The sequence below is a fragment of the Phaseolus vulgaris genome, chromosome 3 (genome assembly GCF_000499845.2).
Source record: "Phaseolus vulgaris cultivar G19833 chromosome 3, P. vulgaris v2.0, whole genome shotgun sequence".
Classification (NCBI taxonomy): domain Eukaryota; kingdom Viridiplantae; phylum Streptophyta; class Magnoliopsida; order Fabales; family Fabaceae; genus Phaseolus; species Phaseolus vulgaris.
Genome location: NC_023757.2, coordinates 43,991,414 through 44,019,120, shown reverse-complemented (window position 1 = coordinate 44,019,120; position 27,707 = coordinate 43,991,414). Strand labels below are relative to the sequence as shown.

Genomic DNA, 27,707 nt, shown 5'->3' with positions numbered 1-27,707 from the left:
TAATAATTTTAAAATAATTTTGTGAGACTTTGTTGATCAAGTTTATTGGAGGATATTTGTGAAATGTGAAATACTATATTATATTTTTTACTTGTACTGATTCAAAAGATTTTATATCAAACAAAATTATTACAGTAAATGAAGATGAATATTCCTTGTCTGATGTGATGCTTTAATGTAGCGTACGTAATCGCACGTAATCGTAATGAAGAAAGAGAGGTTTTGATGAACCCTAATTGTAGAGAAAAATAAATATAACAAAAAAAATTTTATTCACTTGTATATTAGAGAGTAAAATACATGGTGTATATATAAGAAAAAGATTAAGACCTAGCTGAAACAGAAAAGGAAAGTTGGGTCAAACAAACAAAGCCCAATAATTTAAAATAGAAAATTAAATATATTAACACCCCCTCAAGCTGGGGAGTAGATATTTGTCAGGCTCAGCTTGGATTTGAGAGTAGAGAATTGTGCGAAAGCAAGGGGCTTGGTGAATATGTCAGCAACTTGCATTGCAGAAGTAATGGGTAGTAGTTTGAGGAGACCAGAGTTAAGTTTTTCACGAACTAGGTGGCAATCAATTTCGATATACTTGGTTTGTTCATGAAAAACTTGATTGGAAGCTATTTGAAGGGCAGATTTGTTGTCACAGTACAGGGTTGCAAGCTGGGAGAGAGGAAGATGTAAATCCTGAAGGAGGTAAGACAACCATTGTAACTCACATGTGGTGGTGGCAAGGGCTCTATACTCGGCTTCAGAGGAGCTGCGGGAGATAGTTGACTGCTTCTTTGATTTCCATGATATTAGGGAGTCTCCTAAGTAGATGGAATATCCAGTGACAGATTTGCGTGTGGTAGGACATGTTGCCCAGTCAGAGTCACTAAAACCACAAAGGTGAAGTGAACTAGTGTGAGAAAAATATAGTCTTTCACCAGGGTGCCCTTGAGGTAACGCAAAAGACGTGAGACAGCTTGTTGATGATGAGTTGTGGGTGCAGATATGAATTGGCTTAAATTGTGGACAGCGAAGGCGATGCCTGGTCGCGTGTTGGTTAAGTAAATTAGACGTCCAAGGAGTCTTCTATATTGAGAAGTGGCATAGCATCGAGAGGTGAGCCTTGGTCGGGAGAGAGACGGGAGGTGTGAGTCATAGGAGTGGCCACAGGTGCAGAGTCAAGCATGCCAGTTTCTTGAAGGAGATCAAGAGTATACTTGCGTTGACTTAAATGAAGACCAGTACTGTTGTGAGCAATTTCCAGTCCCAAAAAGTAAGTGAGATTATCTAAATTTTTTATCTTGAAGTGATGGTGAAGGGATGCAGTAATTGTATTGATTTCCTTCGTGTCATCACCAGTTAAAAGCAAGTCATCAACATAAACAAGAATAACAGTGAGTTTATCATTATTATATTTAAGAAAAAGAGAGTGATCAGCAACACAAATAGAGTAATTATTTGATAAAAGAAAAGTAGAAAGTTTGGCGTACCATTGGCGACCAGCTTGACGAAGGCCATACAAAGACCGTTGAAGCTTGCAAACATGCTGGGGAGAAGGAAGGGAGAGGCCAGGTGGAGGGGTCATGTATATCTCTTCATGGAGATCACCATGAAGAAATGCATTATTGACATCAAGTTGTTTTAAAATCCAATTTTTGGTAGTGGCAATAGCAAGCAGAAGGCGGAGGGTAGTAAGTTTAGCAACAGGTGCAAAAGTGTCTAAGAAATCAAGTCCTTTAAGTTGGGTAAACCCTTTGGCAACAACTCTAGCTTTGTGGCGCTCAACAGTGCCATCAGAATGGTATTTGATTTTATATACCCATTTACAACCAATAGTTTTCTTTCCTGGAGGGAGAGGGGTAAGTTGCCAAGTATTGTTAGCAGCAAGAGCTTGAAGCTCATCTTGCATGGCAGATTGCCAAGAAGCATGTTTGGAGGCTTCGTTATATGTCCGAGGTTCAGGATGAGAATTGATAGAGGAAATAACATTTCTAAAATTGGAAGATAAGGAATTGTAAGACAAGTAATTATGAATAGGATATCTACTACTTACAGTGTTGGTTGCAGTGTGGAAATCTGCAAGATAGGCAGGTTGTCGGTGAGGACGAGCTGATCTTCTTGGAAATTGGGGTGAGATGCTTCCTGGAGATGCAGGCGGTGATAATTCTGATGGAGGTGCAATGTTGGATGCAGGAGCAGAGACACTATTTATTGGAAGATCATAGGATAATGAGGCTGATGGAGGAACAGTATTGGGTGCAGGAGTAGAGGCACATGGCTCGACAGGAGGTGTAGTATCAGAAAAAAAAATCAAAAGCAGAATTATATGCATTAAAAATAGGGAGAGATAAAGTGTTAGGGTCCTTAGGCAAGCCACTGTCTAATTTATATGGAAAGTGGTTTTCATGAAAGATTACATGTCTTGATATCTCTATGCTATGAAAATTTAAATTTAAGATAATATAACCTTTTGTATTTTGCGGGAAGCCAAGAAAAATACCTTTGATAGATCTATCATCTAATTTTTTCCTATGTGCAGTAATGGTACTAGCATAACAGAGACAACCAAACACTTTTAGAAAGGAAATGTCATATGGTTTTCCAAACAACTTTTCATGAGGAGTGATGTTATCAAGTAATGGAGTAGGAATAGCATTTATTAAGAAAACAACATGATTTACAGCAAATTCCCAAAAAATAGGAGGAAGATTTGCTTGAAAAAGTAAAGCCCGGGTTACATTTAGTATGTGTTGTGGTGTTTCAACACAAGATTTTTTATGTATAATTCCCTTTGAAGCATAAAAATTTGACATAACAAACTCAACACCATTGTTAGTACGAATCGTTTTGATATTAGTTTTGAAATGATTTTGAACGAAAACAGTGAAGTTAATGATGTGTTGACGCACTTCAGATTTGTTATGCAGCAGAATAACCCAAGTATAACGCGAGTAATCATCAACAATAGTCAAGAAATAACGAAAGCCTTGCATAGAAATTATGGAACATGGTCCCCAAATATCAAAGTGTACAAGATCAAAAATAGCAGAGGTAACAGTATTACTTAAAGTGAAAGGAAGTTTTCTCTGTTTTGCACGACTACAAGTGTCACATACATGATGAGTATCAACAGTAATAAAAGAGTATTGTTTGCTTAAGACATGTAATCTTTCATGTGAAGGGTGTCCTAGTCTATAATGCCATAGTGTTTTGTCTGTGATATTACAATTAATAAAAGGAGCAAAACAATGCGGTTTAGAATGACTAGAAGCAGGCAAGGTAGTGACAAGGTACAAGCCAGCGGTGGCTTTAACTGTACCAATCCTCTCTTGAGTGAGATTGTCTTGTATAATGCAGTGGGTTGAAATGAAAGTTAAAGTGCATTTAAGAAGTTGGTGTGTGAGTTTAGAAACAGATATTAAGTTTAATTGAAAATGAGGCACGTATAACACATCAGACAAATAAAACTGATCAGAAAAACATACTAAACCAGAATATGTGGCATAAACAGTTTGGCCATTTGGAAGACTAATTAAGACAGGTTTAATTTTAGTATAAGTAGTAAAAACGTTCAAATTGTGACAAACATGATTAGTGGCACCAGAATCAATAATCCAAGATTCTTTTATAGAAGATAGTGAAGAGAGAAACTTACCTGTTGAAGAATGCTCAGTATTGGGGATTTCATCCGTAGAGATGGTGCCGACTTGATTAATTTGAGTGTGAGGGGCAAGATCCTCAAGGTTTTGCTGGCGCAAAATGTTGGTAAGGAATTGACACTGTTGTGATGTAAGTTGAATCCCCTTTACATTCTGTTCTTTAGGAAAAAGCTCAGAAAAAGTGTCAGTAGTAATCATATTATTGGCTTGGGATGTCCAATTGGTGAATTTGTAGCCAGGAGGGAACCCATGCTTTTTATAACAGGTGTCAACAGTGTGGCCAAGACGATTACAAAAAGTGCAGACTTTTCTAGTAAAAGAAAACTTTGAGGTTTTAACATTACCAGAAGGAAAACCCACTTTGCGAAAACAAACAGCCTCAGTATGACCATATTTACCACAAAAATTGCATGTAATAGTGTGACTACTATTAAGACTATGAAGACTAGGGTTTTCATTAAACATTGTCGAAAAGATTTTTAAAACCAATCAAGATTTTGAAAGAGAACAGAAAAAAAATAAAAAATAACCAAGAACAGCAAAGAGGGAAATAAAAATCAGAGAGAAGCGCAGCAGAACTCTTCATTCGAAGAGCTCTGATACCATATTACAGTAAATGAAGATGAATATTCCTTGTCTGATGTGATGCTTTAATGTAGCGTACGTAATCGCACGTAATCGTAATGAAGAAAGAGAGGTTTTGATGAACCCTAATTGTAGAGAAAAATAAATATAACAAAAAAACTTTTATTCACTTGTATATTAGAGAGTAAAATACATGGTGTATATATAAGAAAAAGATTAAGACCTAGCTGAAACAGAAAAGGAAAGTTGGGTCAAACAAACAAAGCCCAATAATTTAAAATAGAAAATTAAATATATTAACAAAAATTTTATAAAAAAATTATATAAGAAGATGGTAAAAAAAAAAAGTAGATGTTTTTATTGATTGTGTATTTACATAATTCATAATTATAAGTTAATTATGTAGGGATTCACTAATCATGAGATCCTATAATTGCGTACAATAATATACAATAATTGCATAATGGGTTTGGGTTTGTTACTATACATAATGTCGTTAGATTGTCACGTAAAAGTTGAGATGACAAGTTACATGGCACCTCCTGCAACAGATATCATACCAAACTATCTCCAATTCTACTTCCGCAGATGATTTTGACACGTTTGTTTGTTTTGTTGACTTCAATGAGATAATAGAAAAACCAAGCAAAATGCAATAGCTGGATACTGATCTCCGAGTTGTCTGACAAACTCCCCAATCTGAGTCGCAATAAGCTGTCAATGTCAGATTGTTATCAGATGCAATAGCAATCCTTGTCTCGATGATTCTTTGATGTACTCTAGGACTCGAATTGCGGCATCCCAATGAGGTTTTTGTGGAGTCTGTATATATTGACTTAGGGTCCGAACCGAAAATACTATGTCAGGTCAGGCCGAGTAACCGTGAGTATATCAGTTGTCCCACAAGTCGCCTGTATTTGACTGGATCCTTTAATAACTTTCCATTTGAAATCCTGCAAATTTAATCCCATGAGAAAATGTTGAAAACCATGTTTGAGATGCCTGTTTGAGACCAGAAAGGATTTGTTGAGTCAACATACAATGTTCTCCCCTATCGATGATGTTCGGGTGGCAAGTACATGTAAATAATTTTGTGCAATTTGCCATGTAAGAAGGCATTTTTCACCTCTAGCTTGTGAATAAACCAATCTGAGTGTACCCTTTTGTGACAAGGTGCACCTTATATCTGTTGATTGTCATCTGAGTTGTACTTTATTTTATAGACCCATTGCATCTGATGGATTTCTGCCCGACGGGTAACAGTGTCAAGGTCAGGTTTGATTTAGCTACAAGACGGAAAGCTCTTTGTCCATCGCTTTTTGTCAATTTGGATCAAGGATAGCTTGAGCATAAGTGTGAGGTTCTTTGGTGACTGTGATGTTAGCAAGATATGCACTATGTGTAGAAGAAAATCGAATCGTGAATTAGAAAGAAAATGATGCATAGGATATCTGGTTCCATTCAACCGATCTTGGACAGTGGTTGAATGATTGGCTTGGGATCCGGTTATGTAGTCTTGAAGTCAGGAATGTGGGGTTGATGTGCGTCTGGATCGTCGAACAGGAAGGTCGATTAGAGAAGATTCGGTAATGGTGCCAGACTTCCTGACGTGGAAGAAAAAGATTACTGGTACAGGTACATTTTCTACTATGTTGGTGGATTGAAAAGGTATTTTTTGAGACAAACTAAACTTTATATACTTCTTTAGGGGTTGCTTACTTTTTTTTAGGTTCAAAATAATTATTCTAAGTAAATCATGATAAACTTATTTGAAGCTATTTCGATTTTTTTTTTTGTTTTGTTGTTTTGGTTTAATTGAATATAATCCTGACAACTGAGGCCATGATAATATTTTTTTTTTAATGGTGGAGATTGATGTAAGCAAAGACTTTGTGATTTTTTTTAAGGATATATATATATATATTTATTTTATTTATTCTTTGCTATAAAAAAATAAACTTAATATTTAATTTTGAAAATTTATTAGTAATGATTGAATGATAAATGTAGATGGACTAAAATTAAGTGTACATTAAGTTATAATTCTTTTAAAATATGATTATATATTAGTCTTTATTTTTAATAACTTATCCTTTTTATGTATAAAATCCTATTGTAATTGGATTTGGTACATGAGTAAATATTTTAAAAGAGAATAAAACTGGTATTTTGTTATAGATGTTTATTTTGTTTTTGAAATATTCTTGAAACGATAAGCCCTTAGCTATAATAGTTTATGAATGAAATTTCTGACTAAATTAGGATGTTATTATAAATCAATCTATTTTTTAAAAAAAGTTATATTTACAAAATCGGGTGGTGATATCAATATTGTGATGACCTAAAGGAATTATTATCACAAGTGAAATTAAGGCCACGTCTGCGTAACTGTAGAATCCACCCGTTTTATACATTAAGAAAAAAAATAAAGATGAAGGAAAAAAAAAAATTGAAATAGAAACAGTGAATAGAGAGGAAATTTTTTCAGAAATATACCTTTTTTAAATTATAAAAATACATCTCTTCCAACTTATTTATCAAATTAGACTATTTTACTAGAGGGACTTTTTACAGGTAAACCTGATGAAATTCCGACATTTGATAAACCTGATGAAATTCCGACATTTGACATAAAAACATGTAATTTTATAGTAGATTTATATGTTTTTTTATATATTATTTAATTAAGAATAAATAGCATATATTGATAATATAAGTTTTATGGAGAGAAATATAAAAATGATTTTTCATAAAATAATATTATTTTTAAAAATATTGACCTAATTAAACTCTGGTTAGTGATAAAGTGGAGTTATGGTGAGAATTCAGTTCCTCCTCTACTATGGAGCAATCCACACCAAGGTATGTTGCTTTTTCATAAAGAACAACTTAAACCTCAAATAAGGAACAACAAAACACACAACAAACAACTTGAAAAACAATGCAAGTGAACAATTAAGAGTATTTTCAATTCATATTTTACATTATATACTCATTATATTTTATGTTCTTACTAATTTGAGTGTCGAAGTATTTTCTACATGTGGAACCTCCTCATTTTCTTGGAGTTAATTCATGAAGTTTGCATGAATATAATCTGGTGACCATTTCAGAGTTTAATTGACCTTAACTAAATGTTCTAGTTGAGAGACATCCCTCTTAGTTAGAACATTTTATTTTTTTATGATAACTAAAACTTGTATCTAGAAACCAATTTCTTTTGCAAGAATGAAATGCAATTCTTAATATGAAATAACTATTTGAGAGATTATATAGAAGATGGTTGAGAGAATCTAACAAGTAAAATGTGATGACTTTGTTGTGGGAGATCAAAGGAGTTTGTGCATTAAAATTACTCACGTTTCATTTGAAAGTTCCCATGAAGAAAAACTCTAATTTAGTAAATAAAGTGAAAACATATTTATTTTTGTAATTTAAAAAAATTTATTTTAGGGGGGAAAAATCAAGACAAAGATACAACTTGATCGTCTTCTACTCCCTAGTTAGCTTCCACCCTTTTCTTTTTATAGTAATTATATTGATGGCGCATCATATATTGTTCTTCAATTATGAACATTTACATTGTATTTGTATCTCAAGTTGTACTGTAACGAAGGAAATAAATGCGAAGAAATAGTGTTCACTTATGCTAATGAGAAAGGAAATGCGATGAATGCGGATTTGTAACTATTTTCGCTTTTCACCTTCCATTGTTGTTGATATGAAAAGAATGAAAAGCCAAACATGATATTGTTAAGATTATCCTTTTATCCTACCTTTTACAACTTCTACAGCAAATTAAAGTGAACATTTTCATAATCATGACCATAGAGATTTTACATGCAGAAGATGGTGTTGTGTTTACAACAATTTTAGTTAATCTCAAACATAAATTGTATGAATAAAACTACAACAAACAATATATTTGAAAAAGCATGATCTATTATGCCTTTTAAATATGTTGAAGAAAGTTTTTAATGTTATATTACATAATCAATTATGTCATGATTATGATTATGTTAGATAACATAATAAAATATTAATAACATTAAAATAATAATAATAATAATAAATTAAATAATAATATTATTCTTAAATAATAACAATTTTATATAATAATATTAATAAAAATAGTAATAATAGAAATATTAAATAAAAATAATAATAAAAATAAATTTATATGATAATAATGTTATTAATAATAAAATATACAGTAACAATAGTAAAAATATTACATGGAAAATAATAAATAATAATATAAAAAAAATTATATAATAAATAATAATATTAATTATAGAATAATAATAATATATAATAATAATAAATATCATTGTTTATTGTATTTATAACAATACTAAAAATAAATTTATACAATAACAACAATAAATAATAATAATAATAATATTACAATAAGAAAAATGAATTATAAAATAATTAATAAAATTAAAATTTAAAAATTAAAATTTTATTATTTATAATGATAAAGATAATTTTAGTCATTTTATAAATATATTATTTTTAAAATTTTATTATATCATCAAATCAAATACAAACTTTTAAAAAATTTCTATAAATTTTTAATATTTTTCTCTTTATTAAAAGACTCTTGCTTCCAAATTTTTTTCTTTTCTACTCCTTCAAATCCACGTCTAGTTCTAAACACACTCAAGTTCACTATTGAAACTTTATGGTAACATTTTTATTTTACTCCATCTTTCATGCTTAAAACAAGTTAGGATGGACAAATCACATCAAATTTGCGTATTATTATATTTAGTTCTTTCCATATTTAGGGGTTGGTCTTCGCAAATTATAGAAAATTACAGTAAAATCAACAAAATCATAGATACATTTTTCATTCCAAATTTAACTATCTCGTAAAAAAATATTAAAAATAAATAAATAAACATATTATTAAAAAATATTGAAATAAAACATAAAAATAAAATATAAATTTTATATATAATTTTGATAAAATAATAGATAAATAAAAATTAGCATATTTAACCTATAAATAATGATATATAGAAAAATTAAAAAGAATTTACACAAGGTGCAACTCAAGATAAATTTGGTGGAAATATTCCTAAAACTACATATTAGTCCACACTATAGACTGTGAGATGGATATATACATATTGATAAACTTAAGTGTTCAATCATATATATGCATGACTGGTCTTATCGACAAAAGATTTTATTTCAAATTTGATTTTCATCTAACCAACATTCTAATAAAGTTATTAAATAAAACTAGTTTTAAAAATTAAAATTATTAATTATTATATTAATTAAATTGGATACCATCTTATAAATTAAAAAAATTAATAATATCTAAAATAATTTTTAAATTAGTATTTAATCATTAACTATTGACTTTAACTATTAACTATTTTATTTTAATATTTAACCATTAACTATTAATTATTCTATAATTTTTATTAATAATACAAATTATTTTGATATCAATAATTTTATAATTTCTATAATAATATTTAATTTAATTAATAAAATAATTAATTATTTTTTAAAATTTAATTATTATTTAATAACTTTTTAATAAAATATGTGAATTCTGTTGTACTGTTATGTCATATAAAACAAAATTTGGTATTTTATTATATTTTCATTACAATGTTAACTTATTTGATATTTTGTATATCATATTTTTTTTTACTTAAATTAAGATAGTATATCTCTATATTTCTTTAAATAAATAAAAAACATCGGTCTGTTTAGACAAATCTTAAGGAAACACGTATATAATAAGAAAACGAAAAAAAAACTTATCTATTAATTAAAATGAACTATAAATATATTTATTTAATCTGTGTAAGTGTTTTGGAAGAAAAATGTAAATGTAAAAGAAGATTTTTACCCGGGTGTTGTCTGTTGTCTTACGCAAACAATTCCTTTTCATTGTTTTTTCTTCCTGGCGTCTTGGTGTATGCAAACTCCGTTGTTCACGTCTGAGAGAGGGTTATAAAAAGAGCGAGAAGGAGAGATTGGAATTTCCAGGTGTCAGTGCTTCCATCTTAGCTCACCCTCTCTCAGACAATAACATCATTACCATTACCATACATAGAGTGGTCCTCAACACAATAATCTCTGCCTCTCTCTCTCTCTCTCTCTCTGTTTCCCTAATCCCTATTTTAGCCCCCTTCTCTTCCCTTAATCACTCACACCTCCCCGTGCAGACCAGATGCAAGAAGCAGGGTTGGGAATGAATATGTTGAGCGCAGAAGTCTCAGCCGCCGCCGCCGACCACCACCACCGTCAAGTGAAGGCGGAGATAGCCACCCACCCACTTTGCGAACAGCTTCTCGCTGCACACGTCTCATGCCTCCGCGTCGCCACACCCATCGACCAGTTGCCCCTCATCGACGCTCAGTTATCACACTTCAACAATCTCCTCCGCTCTTACGCCTCACACTATTCCCATTCCCATGACCGACAAGAACTCGACAACTTCATGGTACACCTTTTTTTTCACTTCCCACCCCTCCCTACGTGGCTTTTACCTCTGATGTTTTTTACTTGATGATGATTATTTATATATTAATTAGTGCAGACACAATATTTGATCGTGTTATGCGCGTTGAAAGAGCAGCTTCAGCAACATGTGAGGGTGCATGCCGTGGAGGCTGTGATGGCCTGCCGTGATATTGAAAGCACCTTGCAAGCTCTGACAGGTACTCATCACTATCCTCTTCAATTTGATTTATTCGTTTTCCGATTCCGTTGGCTTTAAAGGAGATAGCTTGATTTAGGTATAATAACCGCCAGCATGAGTGGTGTATTAGTTAATTAATTAAAAGGAAATAAAAAATGGTTTGGTATGGTATGATTTGAGAGAAAGGAAAGATGCATTGTGATCTGGGTATTTTACGTTAAGGGGAATGGAAGTGGTTGTGTAGAGAAGTATACGCCAAATAAGAATAGGAATAGAGGTGGGTTAGTTTGGTGGAGGGTGGTAGTCTCGCCCACCGTGCCATTCCCAACAGCCTAACACAACTAAAAACTAATTAAAAACCTTTCATTTAAAGCCTCCAAATAATGTACATTCAAATATCTTTTTTTCTCTAACAATTTACATATTTATTTTTACCCATTTTTTCATTCATATAAAAGCTAGCAAATAATCATTGTTATATATATATATATATATATATATATATTTATTTATTTTATTTTTTGCTATCCATACAAATCATATATTTTTTATTCTATTTATTTTACTTTGATTGCTCATAGTCATTCTTTTTTACTTTTAGTCCAAACTTTCGTATTGAAATCTTAAATACTTTCGAAGTCACTGTCTGATGAAATATGTAAAACGTGTATTACTTGTATTTATTATTACTATCGTTGTTTTTTTATTTATAAATAATAAATATATTACAAATATTCTTCTTCCTGCTTTTAAATTATTCATAACTTCGTAATAGGTATACGTTTAAGAATAGTTACATTGATGTCTCTTATGTTGTGTTTTAATGAATATTTATTAAGTGGTTAAGAATTTAAAATATTTTGTGGTGAAAGATGAGGTTTGTAAAAAAATTAAGGAAAATTTAAATTTCTTAAACTATGGAAATATTCCCACGGCTTATGATAAAATTTCAAATTATAAAAAGAAAAAAAATTAAATTCTTTATTGTGCCTCTTCTTTCTGTCTTTCTTTCTCTCATATTTCTTTATTGTATCGTAATTGTCTCTCATTTTCTCCCTCCCTCCTCTCACTCCTTTTTTTCATCTCTTTCTTTTCCTCATCCATTTTTCCTCTCTATATCAATATTTTTGTGAAAAATGGGTTAATATTTATGTTTTTAATTGCTAAATATTATCTAAAATAAAAAATGAGCTAATATTTATTTTCAAATTTTAATATTACAATTTTTAATTTTTGAAATATATTTAAAAAATAATTTTACATATAATAAAAAACAATTTTCTTATATAAATTAAAAATTTAATGAATATGAATTGATTTACCTAAACTTTACATTAAGAGAATGAAGAAAAATTAAACAAAGAAATAACGTCTGACAAGCATTTCAAATTTTCTAAAATTTTAAAATTAACTTTTAGGTTGTGTGTGATTGTATAGACTTTATATGTGTTTTTAGCATCTACAATATAAGGAAATACAATAATATTTTTTAAAAGAGCTAGTATATCGTAGAGTGTCAATTATTTTGCTCGATAAGTTTTTGTATATAAAAAAGATTAAATACAACTTTCCATTATACTAATTGCCCTTACGGGATTCAGAGTGTCCAATCACTACGTTAATCCATTCTATTCAATGTAATATAAGAGTTTGTGTAAGTTATTGAAATTTCAACACATGTTATACCTTGCAACATGACACTAAGTAATAAGTTACTGCTGTATGTATTCATAAAAATAGAAGAAAAGAATTAAGGACTGAATTTAAGTATATTAATTTTATATTGAAGGTTTTAAACTAATTTTGAAGAACGTCATCCTCAAAGGATCTAACTGTCCACGACAAGTGTAATTTGAAATTTAATAGTGGTAGTTACATAGGAATGTGTGACCAAACATGCTGAAAACTTTGTATTTGATAAGGTGGTAGTTGTAGGGAGAGAATCTTAATAGTGTATGCGCTAGGAAGGATAGAAACGGAAAAGGCAAAAAAAAGGAAGTCAATAATAAGGAAATAAAATATAAGAGAAAATGAGAAGATGATCGAGTCAGAAAATGTAGGAGAGGAATAGAATGAAAATTATTGTCACGCACAAAAAAATATAGATAAAAATAATGCACACATCCCTCATTTTCAATATAATATTATATTTAGAGAGAGAGGTGTGTTACTCACATATCTCATTTTCACTTTAATACAACAACAAATTACACTTATATATATATAAAAAATTTGGAATGATGTAAAGTAATTTGTCATACTTATTCTCTTTTTGAAAACTCATATCGAGTGTATTCCACAAAAGATTAACACCTAACCTATAATAAAAGTATTAAAACTTGTTACACATACTTTTTGTAACAAACTAATGAACAAACCTTCTTTTAATTCTCACTATTATTTGATGTCTTAGTTTATAAGTACTCCTAAGAATACACACTAATAAAGGGTCACAATACCATACACTTGGTATTAAAGACTAGACCACAAAATTATACAAATATTAGCATATAATACACATCAATATATCACTCACCTAAAGTACGTTTCATCACTTTAGTGACACATGATTTAGAGGACAATATTGATTTGGTCTTTTTCTTACTTGAGCATTCACTCGTCGTCCGAGAAACCATCACCATCTTCTATTTCTAAAGCTTCACATTGGCGCTTGAGTGAGGAGACTTGCGATATAATCCACACTAATCCAAAAATATCAAACACACACCTCCTCAACACTTGAGCGACCACATTATTGTTTGAGCAAAGATGTGTAGTGACATAGTCTAACATGTTCCAAAAACACCATGCATCGCCGTCAAACATCAACAATTACACAATCTTTTATCATTTGTTTTAGAGGAGAGAAAATTATTTCGACATCTCTCTCTCAAGCCTTAAGTAATAACTCAAACAAAATTGCATAATAAAATATTAGTGCAAACAAATTTGATTTTTTAAAATACAAATTTAAATAAGTTGTACCATAAAATATACGCTTTAAAAATCAACTTTTTAAAAGCATCTTCAATTTTATAGGTATAAAAAAAAATATATAAAACTAAATTCAAACAAGTCTGGTTAATATTTCTCCCACTGGTAACTTTATTTTAATCTTTTAATTTTTTTAAACTATCTAAATGAAATTCACTAAAAATGATTAATAGGTAATGATTATTTATGTATTATATACGGATACCCATACTCACCCCATCAACAAGTAGTTAAAATATTTATTCTCATTACCTACAAGCATCTATTAAATATATTCCTTTATCATATATTATGAATTTTACCAGTGAATATTCGAGTATATTGATAGACACCTCACATTAACTAGAGATAAAGTCATTTCATAGTATATAAGTGGATACAAACCTTATCTTATAAGTCAGTTTTATAAAGTTGAGTTAGGCTTAAAATCTACTTCTTAATATCACATCATAGTCTTTTAGAGTCTATTCTAAAAGGATTTATTGGGCTTATCATACCACTCTCTATTGAGCCGCTATGAGATCATCCATAATATAAAGTCTTGACGTGAGGGGGTGTGCTGGAGATCCTACATCGACTAGAGGTAAAAACATTTCATAGTATATAATGAGTGCAAACCTCACCTTATAAGTCAATTTTATAAGGTTGATTTAGACTTAAAATTTACTTCTTAATATGGTATTAGAGTCATTTAGATAAAGACACTTCATAGTATGTAAGTGGGTGTAAAATCTCATCTTATAAGTCGGTTGAATTAGGCTTAAAGTCTACTTCTTAACACAAATGAATGTTTTTGTTATCCCTACTATAGAGACACAAGTTTCATAAACAATATTTGGGAAAAATATCAACTAGAACTTATACTATATTTAAAAATACTCCAAAAAAACCAATTAGACTCTAGATATTTTTTATATTCGTACATTTAAACTTTTATAACAATAATTTGATTTTGCAACAATTTTACACATGTATATAATCATATTTCTAGCATATAAATTTATTCAACCACAATACATTTTATCCCTCTAAATTACTATTATAATGATATATATATATATATATATATATATATACACTATAATTAAGTCTCTTTACCTAAACTATTTCTATACACTTTCAAAAACTCAAGCACACTATCAAGACACTCGGAGTTTGAATCTATACATTGACAACACCTCCACTTAATCAAGATCCAAATGAAATTGAAAGAGAAGTTAAATAAAAAAATAGAAAATAATCTTGATCTCTTAATTACTAATAGTATTAATTTTTTTCTTATTTTTTATTTATTTTTATTAATATTATCAATTTTACTTATTTATTATGGATACTAATTTGACTATTTATTAATTATATTTTTTCAGTATTAATTTTATTTTTATTATTCATATTATTTTTATTACATATGAAACGTGCACAATTTTATTATGTTGCTCGAAAAACATTTCATGTGAGTCCCACTTCTTTTCAAACAAAAATTCTCTACATTTCCTTTTCTATGTAACAACAAATATTTTTCCACTTCTATCCTTCTTCCGTCCTCGTGTAGATTCGTTCCCACCACGGTTCCATCCTTCCCAGCATCCTACCAAACATCCTTTAAATTAATAGGTAATTAATGAAGTTTGTTTAATATAAAGATAGAAATAAAGAAAATGATGTGAAATTGTATAGTTGTTTGTTAATTTGATTCCGCTTTCATATTATTGTACTCATAATAATACTTATTTATAGTCTGAGTTATAATCTTTTGTTATATTAAGACTCTTCTAAAGACTTGTGCAATGTGTGGTGTTTACTACCAAACCATTTGGATCTAGTCCTTTAGTATTGATATTAGTTACACATCAATATTAATGATGATATACAAGTAAATATGTGCTGAAATCTAGTTAATAAAACAAAAAATGAAACACCTTTTCTCCCTCCAAACTTATCAGATTCACTATTTGTAATTCAGGAGTGAGCTTGGGAGAAGGTTCAGGTGCAACAATGTCAGATGACGAAGAGGATTTTCAAATGGATGGGTCTTTAGATCAGTCTAGCGCTGACGGGCATGACATGATGGGATTTGGTCCATTGCTTCCAACAGAATCTGAAAGGTCCCTCATGGAAAGAGTTCGTCAGGAGCTTAAGATTGAGCTCAAGCAGGTCATTCTTAGAACTCAATAAACAATGTGCATGCTATTCGTGCAACTGTGTCATTCTCAATTTCTTTTTTCCTCCTTAAATGGGTTTGAATCACAAACCAGATTTAATATCTGCAGGGTTTTAAGTCAAGAATTGAAGATGTTAGGGAGGAAATATTGAGGAAACGGAGAGCTGGGAAATTGCCTGGTGACACAACATCGGTTTTAAAGGCATGGTGGCAGCAACATGCTAAGTGGCCCTACCCAACTGTAAGTAAAGAATAAACCATCTTCTGCTTGAGCAATTGGGTATTAATCATCATTGTGTAAGCCAATTAACTAATTTCTGTCTCTTTATCTTTCATCAATCTTCGTATTATGCCTTTTGATGATACCAAAACTAGACTAGTAAGGTTTATTATTGCTTGTATACATTACATGTACATTCACAAAAACACATTTAGTGTAACTTAACAATAAAGATTTATCCTACTAGGTGAAGTCTGCTAGTGGATAAAGTTGCTCGAACTCATTTGAGATTGTACTTGAATGATATAAAACATTAGTTCTAAGTAACGACTTATTATTAGCAACATATGTAGCGAGTGATTCATGTTCAGTATATCTACGAGTTTGTTTGTTGTCGATGGCTTAACACAACCCTTCTCTTTTAACCGAACTTAGGACTGGATATGAAACCATTGTCGGTATTGTTTTTCAATGTTAACAACAGTGAAGTGATAAATTAAGCTGTGAACAATGAATGCTCTTAATATCCAGCTACCTAGTGTGACTTAAGTATGCTGGATACTATTTCCCTTGCCGAATTAGATGTTGCTAAATTTGTAATTCTTTCAGGAAGATGACAAGGCAAAGCTTGTGGAGGAGACAGGGTTGCAGCTGAAGCAAATCAACAATTGGTTCATCAACCAAAGGAAACGTAATTGGCACAGCAACTCTCAATCGGTGACCTCTCTGAAGTCCAAGCGCAAGAGGTAGAGAGATTTAGTTTCTACCTGATTCGAAAAGATATAGCAACATTTGTATATGTATACGGATTTTTAATTACTTTATGCTGATTGCTGACAGGGATTATTCCCACTAAGGATTCCAGTCCGGTGCAGTAGATCATAGGTGAAGCGCTATAACATAAGATGTCTTACAAAACTGATGGTTTGTAAATTCCTGGACTATACAATGAACACAATTTTCTTCTTGCTGTGTGTTGCCTCCATTTCAAGTGTTTTTTATTTGTAAACTGTGTGCTGTTATTTGACTGGATGAGGAAAAAGTATTAATATTGTTTTTAGCAGCTGAAATATTTCCTACACCTGATATGTTTGCATGTATTTTTGTGTAAATTGTGTTGTACTTTATCTGTTACATTTACGAGTACCAACATCTCCATTCTTTGAATGAGATAACTAAAATTTGTGGTGAGCGAGGATGCAAGCTTTTGAAAACGCTAGTGGTCTTTGGGTAGGATTACTTTTGCAGAACAACAAAGGGAATTTTAAGGACGAATCCGCTAATGAAATCAAGGGTTTTTTGTTTCCCCTGTCAGTTGTTAGATGAGATACTGATGCTTACAAGATGAAATGATATGCCTAGACAACCAATTAACCATTATTTAAGTTTTAGAGAGAAATACAGGATAAGACAGGGTGAAAAAAAACGACATTTTAGAATTTAAAGAAGGAATATTCTGCTCTTATCCTTTACTTTTTTAAAATTCGGGGAATTGTCAATCAAGTGACAGTAAAAGTTGATAGAAATGAAGACTACTTTTAAAAGCCCAGAAAATTTGATCCTCTTCAGCTCTTCGTGACAGATGTTAAAGAACAATCTCAGGTACACAAGATCCAAAACGAGAAGAGGTGCAAAGACAAACAAGATAGGAATAAATTGGCATTGTTTCTTTCCTGCAGCTTCATATCTTTTTCTGCATTTCGTATTCCATATATAAAATGTGAAAATATTTTTTTATTTTTTTTTATCTCGATACAGTTACTTATGTAATTCAGATACTAATTATGCATATGAAAGAAGATTTTCGGATTATATAATACAGAAGTTAATTACGAATTTGAAAAAAAAACTTTTGAATTACATAATTTAAAATATTGTAAAAGGATATTTTTTAAAATATGAAAATAACTGAAGAAGAACATAGGGAGTTATATGGAGGTATAAGAAGAAACAGTAATGTTTAACTACTATTCAGTGCTTGGAACCAAAAGTAAACTCCAAAATTTTGTTAAGGAACCCAAGTAACAAACTATTTTGTTGGCAATGTTTTGTTATGTATGGTTAATTTTATGACGGTAATTCTGGTGGCGTAACAACTGTGGTTTGTCGGTGGAGACAACAGAGGTCCGTTGTTGTGAAGTTTCTGTTTCGTGTTGTATGTGCTAGATGTTTGGTGGGTATATTTTATTGCTGCTATTACAAAAGCATGTTCAATGATTCCTTCTCATTTTGGTGCATTAGGTAAAAGAAGAGAAGAAAGTGAGAAATATGTATAAAATAATATGTGTAGTTTAGCAGTACACGAGCTTAATAATTATATATTATCTTTTACCAAATTTTATTTGTAATTTTAAAAAGTATAAAACGTATATTTTATATTTTTAAATCAGTCAAATATTGTTGATTTTCTATTGTATAGTGGAAAGTATTATACATATAATTTTTTTAATCATCAAGACACGTGCTCTAATTAATGTAAATAATATAAATATTCAACCATCACTAGTTAACACTAACACAAGATAAACTCACTTCCTTTTATCTTACCATTAATTTTGTTCATTCAAAAGTTGATAGTTCAATGTTTATAAAAAAAACTAAAACCTCTTTTATGGCTCTCTTGTTGATGATATTTTTATTGTTGAAAATGATAAGAATGTGATCAACAAAGTTAAAAGTTTTCTAAACGTTGTTTTTGAAATCAAAGGCCTTGGTAATCTTAAGTTCTTCTTAGGATTAGAAGTAGCTAGAACTAAGAAAGGTATCCATATATGTCAAAGGAAGTATACTCTTGAGATTTTGGAAGATGCAAGTATGTTAAATGTTAAGTCAGCAACAACACCTATGGTTAAAAAGAATGAAAATCTCTTCGAACAAAACTCCTCTGTGCATGAAATTACTACATATCGAAGAATTATCTAAAGGTTGTTGTATTTGGTGCACATTAGACCAGACATTAGTTTCTCTGTGCAGTTCCTTAGTTAATTCGTTCAAGCACCAACAAAGCTACATCATCAAGTTGCTTAGAGAATTCTAAGATATATGAAATCATCACCAGCACAAGGTATATTCTATCCCAAAGATACAAACATTCAAATTTAAGCTTTTAGTGATTCTGATTGGGCCTCTTGTGTTTTGTTGATTTATCTCGACAAGTATACTGAATCAATTGTAATATAGTACTATTTAAAGTACGAATGCCGAACCTACAAGAAAAAATTCTAATTAAGAAGTTCTGATATAAAACTCATTAAGCATAGAAAATAACTTTGAGAACTTTTCATAACCAAATTAACACTTTTACCAGAAATAACTCAAAGTTTAATATGTGATTCAACAAGGAACGAAACTAACTTATCAAATATAAATACTACACATTGGCACTTGTCATTTTTCTACTCAACGGTCAACTACTGGATACTACATCTTTCTTGGAGAATCTCTTGTATCATGGAAAACAAGGAAGCAAACACTATATCAAGGTCTTTCTTCGAAGTTGAATATCGAGCACTTATGTCTACATGCTGTGAAATTCAATGGCTTAAATACTTGCTTGAAAACCTGGATATCAATACCAACAAAACGAGCATCTACTGTGATAATCAATCTACGAGGTACATTGGACATAATAGTAGTTTTCATGAGAGGACTAAACTCCTAAATATCGACTGTCATGTGGTGAGGGAGAAGCTATAACAGGTTTATTTCACTTACTTCTTATAAGCACTGAAAACTAGTCTGCAAATCTTCTCACAAAACTGCTACACAGTGAAGTTTTTCACAGACTTCTTAGCAAGCTTGGTGTGCAGAACATTCATCCACCTGCCTGAGGGGGTATCTTTCTAGGCTTTTTATGTTTTGTATGGACCAAACCCAATTGTATCTTCGTGGTGTATTTATCATGTACTCCTTGTAATGTTTTACACACTCAATTTGATAGGAATATTTTCTGATTAAAAATTGTGCATGTCTTTTCTTTGCCCTTTACCACCGTTCCCTGTTTCTGTTTTCATCCTTGCCACCGCACATCCTCTTCCACAAGTCAGAAACATGTATAAGCTTAAAAAACTCAAGATAAGATTAAAAAAAAGGAAAAATTGTTTAGATATATTAGAGAGAAAGTAGATAAATTTAAAAAATGAACTGTTAAAATTTTGTATTTATAATTAAAAAAAAAACTAAAATATAATTTATTCTTGATTAATTTTTGTCCCATTTAATACTCATTTGTGTGTGTTTAATTGGACTAGAGACATATATCATTCAAAAATAACTTAAATATTTAATAATATATAAAATTAAAAGTATGTAAAATTAAAAATTAAATCAATATTATAAGTTTCTCTAAATTTGATAACCAAAATCTAGAAATAAATATAAAGATCAAACTACAAATAAAATTGAAAAGAGAATCAGAATTATAATTTAATTTTAAATTTATGTATATTTTAATACGAATATTTAAAATGTGAGAAGTTATGAAATTAGAAGTAAATTATTCAAATTTAGTATGAGGATAAAATTATTGTCGGAATATAATTTTTGAATAATTGGATAAAATAATACTCTGTACTATAAATAACTTACACATGAATATAACAAAATCGCTTTCTACGTATACAGATTTTATATGACACTACAATATTTCCACGTAAGTAGCTTAAACTCTCCTATCCAATTACTCTCTTTTTTTTCAGGTTGAGTTGTATTATATTTCAATTAATGTACTGAATTAAAATTGAATTGAATTATATATTTATGGTGGTGGATCCAAATTATTTGTAAAATAAATTTATATATAAAATTAATTCTTTATAATTGATCATATTGGTTACTACAAAATATTATAAGTAAATAATTTTACCACGTATGCTATTAAAAGTAAAATATCGCATTTGTTATCTTCTATTGGGATTACATTCTAGTCTAATATTTTAATAATTTTTCGAAATACTTTAAAAGTCAAATCGTTTGAATTTTCAAAATCCACAAAAATCAAACCCTAATTTACATTTTAAACTAAATTTTATTGTAGAGTTTTTGTTCTACTCTAAAATTATTTTTCTCAGTATTTACAATCTGTGACAAAATAAAAGTTTGGTCGTATCATTATCATGTATTTATTATTTTATTTACGTTTTAATTGATTTAGATACTAAAATATCTTTACATACTCCTCTCAAGGAAAGAGAGTTGATGCTTATAAATTGGATTGAAAAATAACTGACAGAGTAAACACTTTGCGGTTATCATTGTAAGAATAATTTATGACTATTTTTACTCCTTTTCACCACTGATATGGTTAACTTTCTTAAAACGACCTCATCGATTTTACATTTATTGTTTTAAGTGAAGGATGTTTATTTAAAATATAAAGCATAATAAATCATTAACAAAAGAAGAAAATAAAAAATTGAAAATCGCAAAACTTGATCAATAATTGATGTGGTTTGATTTGGGCTTTTTAATTTTAAATTGAACCATACCTGCTGGAAATGTTCTTTACATCTGATTTAGATATATTTTAATAAAAAAATGGAGTGCGACAGATGGAGAAAGGAATTGTTTATGCGTTTCTCTATGTATCACGTGTATAATTTATGCTTATAGTGAAGGTATTACTTTCTTTTTCTTTTATATTTATTAGATAATATGATTCTTTAGATTAAGTATTATTTTGCAAATAAAAGAAGAAAGAGAGTATTGTGTTGTGAGTAGTGTATATGAGTGGCAACAAATAGGACAGGGAAAGAGAAGCCAAGAGAGTTGGAAAGAAGAGAAAAGACTGCAGAGATCTACCTTATTCTTTTACTCTTCCTTCTTTCTTACTCTTTCACGCTCCAACAATGGGCTTCCCAGCCAACGGCGCCTCACCGGAAAACCCCAACAAGTTCCTTATCTACGGCCGTACGGGCTGGATTGGTGGCCTCCTCGGCACCCTCTGCCAGGCCCAAGGCATCGCCTTCGAGTACGCCTCGGGCCGTCTCGAGGACCGGGCCTCCCTCGAAAAGGACATAGCTCAGGTCAAGCCCACCCACGTATTCAACGCCGCTGGAGTCACAGGCCGGCCCAACGTGGACTGGTGCGAATCCCACAAGGTTGAGACCATCCGAACCAACGTCGTCGGAACCCTCACTCTCGCCGACGTCTGCCGCAACCACGGCCTCATCCTCCTCAACTACGCCACCGGTTGCATCTTCGAGTACGATTCCGGTCATCCTCTCGGATCCGGAATCGGGTTCAAAGAGCACGACACTCCCAATTTCACCGGCTCCTTCTACTCTAAGACCAAGGCCATGGTTGGAGTCTAAACTTTTTAGCACAATTCAATTTATGTAATATTTTAGATCTGGTTTTTATTATTGATTGTCTTACCTCGCTTTGGCAGGTAGAGGAGCTGCTTAAGAACTACGATAATGTGTGTACCTTGCGAGTGAGGATGCCTATCTCGTCTGATTTATCGAATCCGCGCAATTTCATCGCGAAGATCACTCGATACGAGAAGGTTGTGGATATTCCGAATTCCATGAGTATATTGGATGAACTTCTTCCCATCTCCATTGAGATGGCGAAGAGGAATCTGACTGGGATCTGGAACTTCACAAACCCTGGAGTGGTTAGTCACAATGAAATTCTAGAGATGTACAGAGAGTATGTTGACCCCAACTTCACCTGGAAGAACTTCACTCTGGAGGAACAGGCCAAGGTGATTGTTGCCCCCAGGAGCAACAATGAGCTTGATGCCACCAAATTGAAGACGGAATTTCCAGAACTGCTGTCTATCAAGGACTCCCTCGTTAAGTATGTCTTCCAACCCAACCAGAAGGTTAAAGCGTAGGTGTAAAAGGCTCCACTTTTATCATTATTATTCTCCCCATTGATTTAAGTCTGTGTCTATTTTTATTTGTATGTTGTATTTTGAATTTTGAATTTTTACCCTCTGCTCTGCTTATTGAATAAATTAGTTCTCAAAGTAGTTTCCAATGATTTTTAGGACACCTATTTTCATATCTTGGAGTTTATGATGCTTAGATTACACATTGCGTGCTAAGTGAATATGATTTGTGGAGTAAGTAAGACTTGGAACTGCCTCCATCCCTACCCTTTTTGAGCTATTCACTGATCTATAGTTCGGGACACAAAGGAAAGGAAGGGAAAGAAAAAGAATCACCCAACACAATAACTTGTTTGGTAGAGAAAAGGATTTATTTATTATTAGTAAATTTATTTGTTATTTTACTTATTTATTTCTGTTGTAATGAGAGAAAATTAACAAAAATATGTATTATCGATGTATGAAAGACTCATAATATATATATAAAAGTTAGAAATATATCTTCATTTTAGTAAATATTAGATGTCAACGTGACTTTTTATTTTCTTATCACCTCTGTTTGAAACTCTTCATTATGGGGTTCAAACTTAAAAGAGATGAAATCATCTCAATCTTCTTGAAGCAAACTCTGGTCTTCCTTTCCTTGGATGCAAAAGTGTCAAGAGTGTGTATGGGTTTGGTGATCTCTTCTGAGTTCAATACAAATAAACACGTGTTGAATGCTCATATGATATGTTAACGGTTTTCGTTTCTTTTTATATGTAAAAACATCATTTAAATTTCATGTCCCTTCAACTCTCACTACGACAGAATTTATCTAGAAATTAAGGTTGTTTGTGCTAAGTATATAATGAAAGGAAAAGTGTAAGAAAAATTTCGTGACTAATATAATATGTGTTATTGATATGTTAATTATTTTTAATAGACAAAAATATAATATTACAAATTTATTATTATATTAAAAATTATTTAAGAAAAACATGATTATATATTTGTGGGTTTTATTTGTTTATAACTTTTTTTTATCAGTAATAAGAATTGAATAACAGGAATCACTTAAGGGGTGATTTAACCTTTATACATACCTATACAATATAATCCAACTTTTTGAGCCACCCAAACCGGCACAATGGAAGAGTCCATATTAGTCTACCACTGAAAATCTCATACTAGCACATTACAAACCTAGTACAAACTCACTACCAACCTCCAAAATAGCAACAAGTCTTACCCATCAACCCAACTACCAGCCCAACAACCCACAAAAACCAACATCCAACAAAATACATATACCTGTCACCCTAAAATGTAACAGACCATTTATATTGAATTCAAACAAGACAAGGGGCAAGACATCAATCAGAGAAGAAAAAACAAGTAAAAGGTATTTTAGAAGTTACCCGGGATCAAATCAATTGAACCAAAGTAAAGATTTCTGAATGATCCACCACACCTCCTTTAAAAATAACTTTGATCCTATGGCACAAAATCTCTATAACCATCGAAATCCACACACTTCCCAAGATAGAGTTGAAAGGCTTTCTAGCATTACAAAATTGCGTGAAATGTGCAATAGGATTGATGGGAGCTACCGACGATACTCCTAACCACACGGAACATTGAACCCAAACGAGTCAAGCAATTCTACAGTCAAAGAGTAAATGACTAGTAGATTCCTCCTTTAACCTGCAAAAGCAACAAACTAAAACGTCAATCTTCACCCCGCGTCGTGCCAAATTAACTTGGGTAGCAATCTTGTTTTCAGCACCCTTCAGTGGAAATCTTGTTTTAGTTATTTGTTTATAACTAAAACATTCCTTCTTATTTATAGTAAAAATGATATTTAAGAAAATAAGAATTATGTTAGAAATTGTCGGAACATTGAAAATTAGAAGAAAATTTATTTGTTTAAATTAAAAATATAATTTTAATTGCATAATTGTAAAAGATGTTTGTGAAAGTCTAGAAATGTAGGGAAACATTATTTATTAGTGTATTTATTATAAAATTTGAATTAATTAGTTTTATTCATAATTTGTAAATTTTTCTTTTAAATAAGTGATGATAAAAAATGTGAAATATTATTGGTAAAATTAAAGAGGTAATAATGTAAAATTTATATGGTCAGGTGTCTTTCTCACCTTTTCATGGTATATATGCGAGGAGGAAGAAGAAAGTAACTTTCCACTATTTCCATGCTCGCATTTTCATTTCATTTGTTAGATACAAAATGAATGATCCGACTTTTCTTCTTGTTGTCTCGTATATCCAATATATAATTGATTTAATAAGCTTTTCAGTTTAAGTTTCTTTTATCATTTTTTTTTCAGTCATATATTGAAGTGTTTTATTATCTACATTTTCAAACAATGATTTATATTGAAAGTGTTTCCGTTATGTTGACAGGAAAGATATTTAATGAAAAATATATTAATTATTATAATTAAAAATTAAATAATTGAAATATAATATGAACAAAATTATAGAATTAAATAAAAAAATAAATATGAATAATTGTTCACGAGACCTAAATAAAAATAATTAGTTTTAGATACTGATTTTTTTATTAGAGACTTAATTTGAAGAAAATTTTATTTCATACTTAAAACAAAAAATTAATCATATATTAGAAGCATAAAAAATAATTAAACCCAACTTTTTTTATTGTTGACGTTAAAAGTTAAAACACGTACTCTACTCTACTTTACTCTTCAAATGTTTTTCTAGTGAGAAACTAATGCAGGAATATATTAAAGAATTAATATTGATTGATGTAGTTGTAGTTATTTCCAACAGGGTTCTATAATTTGTATGAATATTATAATGTTAAATAAGGATTTTTTTTACATTGTTTATTTAGATTTGAATGTTAAAATTAATTAAAGTTAAAGATTATATTATTAGAAAGTGAACATTAAATATAAATTAATTTTATAAAACTAATTTTATAAAATAAGATTTATATTTACTTATATAATATAAAATATTATTGTCTCTAATTTATGTGATATTTTCAGCGTACAAGCAATTTTTTCTTCTTTCAGTTTTCTAATGGTGAGTGTTGATTTGTATTTATATTTGAAAGATTTTATTGGTGCATCACAATAGTAAATTATGTTTTATTAAAATGTTAAAATGTCCATTGCATATAGAAAGTATTGAAATTTCAACAATATGATCGATCACGTGGGATAAAGAGTTAGTGTCACATACCACAAATTAAGTAAATTAATTTATGAGATGAGCGCAATATTAGGCTTAGGAGAATGAACACAACTCATCAATTGGGCCCATTACACTTGGCACGTTGAGTTTTGAGTATTAAATTGTGGACAATGCGTCTCTCACACAACACAATAATTAACAACTGTTTAATTGTGTCCACCTCAAATCAAATAAATAACATATTCTGTACGCATAACTATGAGTGGATCCATCTACTTGACACAACTATTGACCTGGATTTGATATGCAATATCCAAATACATGCTGTAATTAATTGTATCTTTTTTTATAAAAATAGGCCAAGTAAACAATAATAAAAATTAATGTAGTCAATAATGAAATAAATATAATTAAAGAAACAATTAAAAATGCGATATCATTTTAATATATGTTTTTTTAAAATATTATCATATTCAACTCTTTGTTGGATTTTCTGTTCTTAAAATTTCATTTAATTAAAACTTTGTGAATTCCAATACTAATTAGGCAGCTTTTATAATTTAAAGTCTTATATTTTCAAATAGAATTTCAAATATAAAAAACTAACAAAAAGCATTTGTGGAATACCCCTGTATGTATTCTTCTATCTCTAATGTACAAAAGAGTAAGAATAAAAAAATATATCAAAATATAAACCTGGGAAAATAATCTATATAGACATTTCCAAAACGATGAATTTATAAATGTCTTTTAAGTTTACAGTAAATTATTTATTTAAAGAGAAATCATCAATTGGTCACTAACAATAAATATATAAAATGTCTTTTAAGTTTACACTGATATTTAAAGAGAAGAATTGCGACTTAGTGTCGCTAATATTTTCACAAGAAGTTCATGCATGATGTTGCAGTATAATTAGGAAACTGTTTTTACTTTATACATTTCGTTATCCGTATTTTATTATTAGTAATTGCATTGAAAATGTGACTTTTTCTATTACATCTAGTTGAAATTAAGAATAATTTAAATGTATTCTCTTTAATATTTTAAATATGATGATTAATTTTAACAAATTTATCTTAAAAATAATAATTTCAAAGATGAACGGTCACTTGTTCACTTAATATTTTTTTTAAACTAATATCAATAAGTAGATTATAACGTAATATATATATATATATATATATATATATATATATATATATATATATAATAGATTGAAATCACAGTTTATTGATGATTCACAATTAGATAATAATTTCTCTTAATGTACAGGGTGTAACCCTTTGATTTTAAAAAATAAATTACGTAATAATAATATTCTTTTTCCTTTAATTTTTTAAAAACAATAGTTTGATAAGTGGAGGAGGTAAGCATAAAAAACTCATTGTTGGACCAAGGCTTAAGACATTCACACTTTA

At 30.2% G+C, this 27,707-nt stretch overlaps 2 protein-coding genes across 2 annotated transcripts; both read left to right on the top strand.

Moving 5' to 3' along the window:
- Positions 1 to 10,170: 10,170 nt before the first annotated feature.
- Positions 10,171 to 17,367, top strand: LOC137807993 (homeobox protein HD1-like). Its single transcript, XM_068608881.1, has 6 exons — positions 10,171 to 10,713; positions 10,810 to 10,930; positions 15,869 to 16,059; positions 16,176 to 16,307; positions 16,896 to 17,032; positions 17,127 to 17,367. The coding sequence occupies exons 1-6, from the start codon at positions 10,441 to 10,443 to the stop codon at positions 17,140 to 17,142; spliced, it is 870 nt and encodes a 289-aa protein (XP_068464982.1). The 5' UTR covers positions 10,171 to 10,440; the 3' UTR covers positions 17,143 to 17,367.
- A 4,555-nt stretch (positions 17,368 to 21,922) lies between these two features.
- LOC137807991 (bifunctional dTDP-4-dehydrorhamnose 3,5-epimerase/dTDP-4-dehydrorhamnose reductase) lies at positions 21,923 to 23,273 on the top strand. Its single transcript, XM_068608879.1, has 2 exons — positions 21,923 to 22,585; positions 22,675 to 23,273. The coding sequence occupies exons 1-2, from the start codon at positions 22,133 to 22,135 to the stop codon at positions 23,122 to 23,124; spliced, it is 903 nt and encodes a 300-aa protein (XP_068464980.1). The 5' UTR covers positions 21,923 to 22,132; the 3' UTR covers positions 23,125 to 23,273.
- Positions 23,274 to 27,707: the final 4,434 nt, after the last annotated feature.

What these genes read in the sequence shown, in the direction of transcription:
- LOC137807991 (XM_068608879.1), top strand. Translation starts at nt 22,133, where the DNA reads ATGGGCTTCCCAGCCAACGGCGCCTCACCGGAAAACCCCAACAAGTTC. An exon ending in ACTCTAAGACCAAGGCCATG is followed by an intron (nt 22,586 to 22,674) that starts GTTGGAGTCTAA and finishes TCGCTTTGGCAG; the next exon opens with GTAGAGGAGCTGCTTAAGAA.
- LOC137807993 (XM_068608881.1), top strand. Translation starts at nt 10,441, where the DNA reads ATGCAAGAAGCAGGGTTGGGAATGAATATGTTGAGCGCAGAAGTCTCA. An exon ending in AAGAACTCGACAACTTCATG is followed by an intron (nt 10,714 to 10,809) that starts GTACACCTTTTT and finishes TAATTAGTGCAG; the next exon opens with ACACAATATTTGATCGTGTT. An exon ending in CTAAGTGGCCCTACCCAACT is followed by an intron (nt 16,308 to 16,895) that starts GTAAGTAAAGAA and finishes TAATTCTTTCAG; the next exon opens with GAAGATGACAAGGCAAAGCT.